This window comes from Geospiza fortis, unplaced genomic scaffold (genome assembly GCF_000277835.1).
Source record: "Geospiza fortis unplaced genomic scaffold, GeoFor_1.0 scaffold80, whole genome shotgun sequence".
Classification (NCBI taxonomy): Eukaryota; Metazoa; Chordata; class Aves; order Passeriformes; family Thraupidae; genus Geospiza; species Geospiza fortis.
In genome coordinates, this window is record NW_005054551.1 from 607822 (window position 1) to 614777 (window position 6956).

General features: G+C 54.3%; 1 protein-coding gene across 1 annotated transcript in view; it reads right to left on the reverse strand.

Moving 5' to 3' along the window:
• Window positions 1-6640, reverse strand: part of ARHGEF18 (Rho/Rac guanine nucleotide exchange factor 18) — a 46112-nt gene extending 39472 nt beyond the window's left edge. The window contains 3 exon segments of the mRNA XM_031064044.1: window positions 599-1098; window positions 1397-1533; window positions 6565-6640. Of these exon segments, the coding sequence (XP_030919904.1) occupies window positions 599-1098; window positions 1397-1533; window positions 6565-6640 (713 nt within the window).
• Between the last annotated feature and the right edge of the window lie 316 nt (window positions 6641-6956).

Here is a 6956-nt window from a genome sequence, read left to right on the forward strand (position 1 = left end):
TCAGCTGGGAGATCAATACATTTGTCAGCAGGGAAAGCATTCCTGGAGGAACCTGGAGCTCAAGGCATTCATGTGGCAGGAGCAGAGGATGGCAGGAATCCCAGGCCTGCCTCTGTTCCCAGCCAGGACTCAGCACAACCTACAAACACAACCTCCTCTGCAGCCACGTAGAGGGCAGAGAGCTGGCAAAGGCCCCACCAAGCCAACTCACAGACAAGAAGAAAAAGGATTTGACAGAGCTCTCTTAATCCTTCTTTGATGGGAAAAATTCCCTTTGAGCCAGAGGATGGAGGTCATCAGGGCAACTGATGCTGTTTAAGATTCCCTCCAGACAGAAAAGAGAGGTTCTCTTCTCAACCCCAACACCAGGAAAAGAGGGTCTTCCTACTTCCAAGGAGACATTAAAGCCTCTTGCTGCCCTAGCCCTTCCTCTTCCACATCCCACCCAACATGAGCAGTGGGTGTCCAGCTGCTCTGGCAGATGCTGACAGGCGAGGGAGACCACCCAGCAGCATCTGGAGCTGTGAGCAGTGTGATGCTCAGCCTCCCACCTCCACTGCATTGTGTACATCAAATACCACTCACAGTCCCTCCGTACCTGCGCCTGCAGTCCACAGGTGACACAGGGCTCTCCCAGCTGTGCCTCCGGGAGGTGGACATCGATCTCACCAGCGTGGGGAAGGAATCCTGGGCCTCCTGCAGGTCCAGCTCGTTGTCTGCCTCTGCAGGATGCTCAGAAGTGCTGGTACCACCCTCTGGCATGGCTGCACAGGAGCACAGGTGGCCTTTGTTCAGAAAACGACAGTCGGCCTCGCCATAACGTACCGAGCAGGAAATGGGATTGGAAAAAGCAACATCCACAGACAGTTTGCTCACAGCCCTTGGTCTCTCTTCCAATGAGTGAAGGGCAGACACAGTCTGGGATCCTTGTTCTGGCTGTGCTGCTGTGTCTGGTGCTGTTTTGGCAGACGGCAGGCTTAGGAGTCCCAGATCTTTGTAATACTCTGTGCCGTGGAGAGCAGAGTCTGAGAGGAGATCCTCCGTGCTGCTGTGCAAGTCTGCTGCTGGCACATCCAGCTCTGTGGAAGACGAGTCCTCCTGCAAAGGCAGCACAAATCCTCTGAGAGCCTCACACCAACCCTGCAAAGGGGACACCTCCTGTGCAGAAATTGGGGTGCAGAGCAGAGCCAGACTTCCAAGTGACTTTCTAATAGTCTCCCTCCCCTGCTGTCCTCCACAGCAACATAACCTTGTATTCCTTGGCAATCTGGATCAGTGCCACTTTCCCCCATTCCTACTCCACCACAAACCCCTCTGGATGTGGCACTGACCACCCAGTTTGCTGCCCCTGGCCTCTGCCTTGCACGGTGGTAGCAGCAGGAAAGAGGACACTTGCCTTCTCTTCAGCCATACTAGTGCAGAAGGAATCATCCTCAGCGATCAGGGATGGAAGGAAGCTTTTGGGGGTGGGATACTCCAAGGCAGGGCTGTGGTGGTCAGTGAATTCCCGTAAGCACGGCTTGCAGTCAGATCCTGCAAGACAGAGAAGGTTTCAGCAGGTAACCAAACATCTGTTAGGGATGGAAAACCAGCTGCACACCCACAGGTGACATCAGGCAGCACTGAAATGCTCCACGTGCCCTCTGCTCCTTCCCAGACAGGCAATGCCAGGCAACAGCAGCCTTGATCTGGTAGGAACCTGGTGCAGGGATTTCCTGCCAGCAGAAACCTCATCCCTCTACAGAAACTTCATCCCTGCAGCATGTGGGACAGACCAGGCTTGCACTGTCCCAGCCAGACCCTCATAGGGCATCCTATGCTGCAGAGGCTTTTTCCACAGTGAAAGAATTGAGCACATTTTGATGTCTGTTATTGACATTATGGACCTTTGAATCAGAAATCTAGGAATAAAAATACTGGTGGTGGTTTTGTTTTCATCCATAAGGAATAAAGGACCCCTGGGTGGGTGGGTAATAAAGGATACTGGGAGGCAAATTGGTGGCTCCAGACAACCCTGAATATGCAGAGCAATACCAGAAGCACTTAATTATCCTGGTTCTGGATTTTCCCCAGGCAGGAGTGTGAACCTCAGTGTCCATATTCCATCTGATAACTCACTGAGAAACAAACCAAGGCCTGGGTGTGTTTGTGGTTCAGTAGATGGTCCAGCTGACTGAGGCACATTCCTGTGGAGCGAGGCACACTGTAAACCTTAGCCACAATCCCTGAACCATTGCATTACTCATGGAGGCTTTTTATCCCTTCGAGACACACACAGCTGAGGCAAAAGGCTGAGGCAAAGGGAAAAAAGCCAGGCTGCTGGCTGAAGCACTGTGGTGGATCTCTGAAGATGCAGAGAACAACAGCAAGAGACTGTAAGCAGCCCTATCTATCCAATGGGAAAAAACCAGCAGGAAACTGCTAGAAACCCATCACACTCCAGGAAAAGCAAGCATAAAAACATTAATATAAGGAAGACATTGTTAAAAAACGCACTCTTGGAAAACGTGCATCCTGCTGTGGATTATAAAGCTACGCAATTCAGCCAGGAATTGCATGGTGCCAACTAAAAAAAGGCAGTAAACGTGAGGGAGAGGTTGGAGGTTTGTTCCTTGGATCCCGCTGCACACTGCAGATGCCAGATTTTCTGTTTTAAGGAGCATTTGGTGTGTTCAAATGCGTGTGATGGTTTCAAGCGAAGGACTATAAATAATATAGAAAGAAAACACTTCTGAAGGCACTATTTTAATTAAAGGGTTTCTAGCTACAAGATCAGGGAAAATTTGAAACAGGCTTTCTAGCAAGGCTGTAAAATTTACTTCACATGACATTTTTAATGAATAGACCAATTCTTGCCCAGGATATCCCTGAGCTGCATCTGCAACTGGCAGAGATTTAGTGAGCTATTAAACATCACCTTTTGCTTTCTTCAGTGCACCTGGATTCAGCTTGCAATCTAAAATCAGTATTTTAAAGTGAATACACCCTTGAATCAGCACAGATTTTGGCATGAGCTTGTAGGAAACAGCAGCCAAAGCTCTCACCAGTGAGAGCTCAGGCAGTGCTCGGGCTCTGCCCAGGCACTGGAAACCGCTGGAGCTCCCCAAACAGGCTGGGATGATGGCTAAGGTAGAATGAACCCATGGGGAGCAACCAGGAGGTGGGGAACATCCCAGGGAGGCCAGGACAGAGGGTGCTTCCCCTCTTACAAATCCAAGGAAGGAAGAAAAAGGAGATTCCCCACTCTCGCCATCCCTTCAGCAGTGAACTGCCCACAAGGAGAGCAGCAAAGCCCTGGGAGGCAGCAGGAGCTGACAAGGGCTGTGGCCTGACCGAGGCCAGAGCCCTGGACTGAAGGTTTAACTAAAACAAGGAGTTTTTCCCTCCCAAGCAGTGTCCAGCCATCCCGCCAAGGCTACTCTGGGCTTGCACCAAGCTCCATGCAGCCCTAAAGTGGATCCCTGGAACAGAGTCAGCTCCTCAGAGGCCTGGAAAACATTCCCTGAGCTCTGCCTGTGCCATGCAGGGCTCAGGATTTGGCCAAGGCATAGGCTGCAGTCAACAGACCCGGTCCAGACCCACCAAAGGACTTAAATCTTGCTCGGAGGCTTCAGACACTCGGTTCAACACGCGATAAATCAGAGGCGCCGCGAGCCCGGGGTCGGGGCCGCGGCGCTCGGGCGGGCGGGTGGCTGCCGTGGGGACACCATTTTAGGCAATGTGTGAGCACCAGGCACTGCTGGGCTCCCTCTTCAGAGCCTGGGCTGGCACTGTGCATGGGCAAGGGGGTGATGGAGGAGCTCATGGGGAAAAATGCCTCCAGGCGTGGGGTTGTGGGATGGTGGGTGAGGAAGTTTGAGGATGGAGCGCACACAGGAAGGAGGCAGGGCTGGGGGGCTGTGAACATCCCCATGTCAATGATCAAGGTGGTCGCCAATGTCAGCAAGTGTGGCAAACTCTGGAGCACCTTGAGTCTCCTGTACTCTGCCCTCGAGCCTGTCTGGAAGGAGCCAGGCTCCGGCATGGTGGCAAGGGGACAGGGAATCTTGGCCCCCCAGGTTCTGGCAGACAGCAGCAGTCACCTTTCCTCAGCTGAAGCTGGAGATGGGATAACAAAATGACACTTTCAAGAACAAATGCTGTTTGCTTTAGGAGAACATTAAGCAGATTAGGTATTGCAGTTGCTTAATTCGTCTCTGGCTGGAAACCATAAAAGGTTATTGCTGCAGGGAGCAGCCTCCTCAGAGGAATTCCCAGGGCAGAGCTGGAGAGGAAGCATCGCTTGCTGGGCTGGGATGGTTCCTGCACTTTGCCAGAGCTTCCCACGGGTGAAATATGATGACTCTGGGCTGCTGTGTGGGGAGGAAGGAAGCAGTGACAGGCATCCACAGCATGTGACACTCTGGGATGGTCTCAGGGGGTTTGATGCTGTGGGGACAGCAGGATCAGCTGGCTGAGCTGCTCTGGCTCAAGGAAGAAGGCTTCATGCTGTCCTAACCGTGCCCAAGGCCACTGGGATCCCAACAGAGATTTTCATCATTCCAATTCAGACCTCTGGTCAAACCCTCCCTCCTGTAGGTGGCTGTGCTGATTTCCCTCAGACAGGCTGGTCACTGGAGCTGCACCCACAAGTGTCACAGCAGGTGACAGCACCAGAGCAGCCAGCACTGGAACAAGCCCTGCCAGCAGCGTCCCGCCCTCACCTGCCTGTCCCTTGGCTTGGTGCAGGATGCTGCATGTCCCCGAGTGACCCTGGAGCCAGGCTGGTGCTGGGAGGGGACACGGTGGAGGAAAACATGGATGTGAGCTCTGGCCCCACCAGTCACATCCTCCAACATCAAACACTGTCTGCATTCCCACTGGGGAAAGGCCACAATAAATGCAGCAGGACAAAGGCACTGAGCAGTTCTGCTCCATGAAACAATCCCAGAAGGAAGGAAAGACGAGAATGTCTGGGCATTTCCCAGCAGTCAGAGACAGAGACTGTTGGGAAACCATGGAGAGCATCACAGACATGAAATAAAAATGATTCCATCTTCCCCTGACCCATCCCTGCCCTCCTGGCCCTGCACCAGCTGCCCTTCACATATCTTATTGCAGGGTGTGCAGAGCTATAGGGAAAAACCTCTGGAAAGCAAGTGCTGAACTCCCTGTGCCAAGATGGGCTGAAGTGCAGCCCCTTGCCTGGCTTGGGCCCCTCCTGGCCGGCCCTGGCAGCAGTGGGGATTGGCTCTGGACAGGAGCAGGGGGAGATAAGTTGTCCCACACTGTAACACACAGTGCAGAGTCACTGCCTTATCACCACACTGCTGGGCCAGGCACTTGGGCACGGAGGGCAGAGGAGCAGGGGGCTGGGACAGTTCCCAGCTGTCTCTCAGCTGAAGGGTCTCAGCCGGGCTGAGGGGGTTTGCAGCCCCTCTGATTCCCTCCAGGTCACTGGGCAGGTTCTTGCAGCTGCTCCAGGGGGCACTGAGGGAAGGGCCCACATGGACCAGCAAGCGCCACACTACAGAATATCAGTGTGGGAGAGGGGCTGAGTGAGACCCGAGCATTTTGTGCCCAAGCACGAGCCCCAACAGGACAAACTGCTCTGCAAGCACCTGCTGAAGGGAGCTGGCTGTACCCAGGCTGTCTGCAAAGCAGTCAGTGTTTGGGAGCACGGTGAGGCTGATCCATTTGTTAGTGAAATCAGCTCACCTCAATGATCCCAGCCAGCCCATAACCCCCCCAGTAGGCATGGCTGGAGTTGGGTACCCAGCTGGGGCTTGGGGCTCACCGCACATCAGAGCCTGCAGGACCCTCTGCGTCCTGCTCTGAATTAACCTTCCCCCCAACTGTTCACTTTGGATCTTGGTCTCCTGCACATCCACACCAGAAGAGAACTGGGAATGGGAGGGGAATAATGAAGGAGAAAGAGGAGCAGGAGCTCTGATGCTGCAGGTAAAGGTACCCAAAAGCATCAGCCTGAAGGCAGTGTTTGCTCACAAGGACACAAGTGTCTGGCTCCTCCAGGACTGCAAATGCCCTGCTTCCTGGGGCTCTCACTTCCCTCTTTCCAAGTCACGGCACCACATGCAGAAATGAGGCCAGTTGACACCAGTTGCTGCCATTTCCCACCCCTGCTGCTGGACACAGTGAAGCCCAGCCAGGGCCACCCAAACCGCCAGGGCTCCGGACGCCGGGGCTCACTGAAAGACTGCAGGAATCTTTTCCCCCACATCTGCTCAAACACCAAACTCTGGCCAGGCAGCACGCAGAGACAGCTGTCTGCAAGCACCGGGACATCCAGCTCACTGCCAGCCACGAAACAAACTTATTACAAAACCAAAAGGCTGATACTTAACCCATTACCCTGCTCCGGGAGGCAATTATGTGCCTTGAAAAGAAGATTAAATGCAAGAAAAAGTGTTAACCACCACTTAAGGCAGTGTCCCCTGCAGGGAGAAGCAGGGGGCACCTCCAAACAAGCTCTGCCCGGGCCCCCGGGGTTCTTTGGTACCTGCTGTCCCCACCACAGCCCAGCTCCCTCCACACCCTCAGCCCCCTGTCCCCGCAGGCCATTACCTCTCTTAAAGGACCATCTCTTCTTCCAGCGCTTGGAAAACGATGGCCAGGAGTGGTTGAGCAGCGAGTCCGACATTTGGGAGCCCCGGGCAAGGTGGCAGCCCCGAGCAGGAGACGCCGGCACGGAGCACGGCAGAGCTCAGCGCGCTCTAAGGCAGCGCTGCAGGCTGCAGCCCAGGGGCTGCCAAGGGGGGAGTGGAGAAGCCAAGTGTTTTGTCAGAAGTATCAGCTGATGGAAGCTGTAGCCAGAGAGACATTCCTGGTCCCTGGCATTCCCACCTGTGTGGCAGGTCAGTGGCTTCCTGCAGCTGGGCCCGGGGATTAGTGGCCTCGGAGCACACACAGCCCCCGAGTGCTGCTCGAGGCTTGCAGACAGAAACAGAAAACAAGCT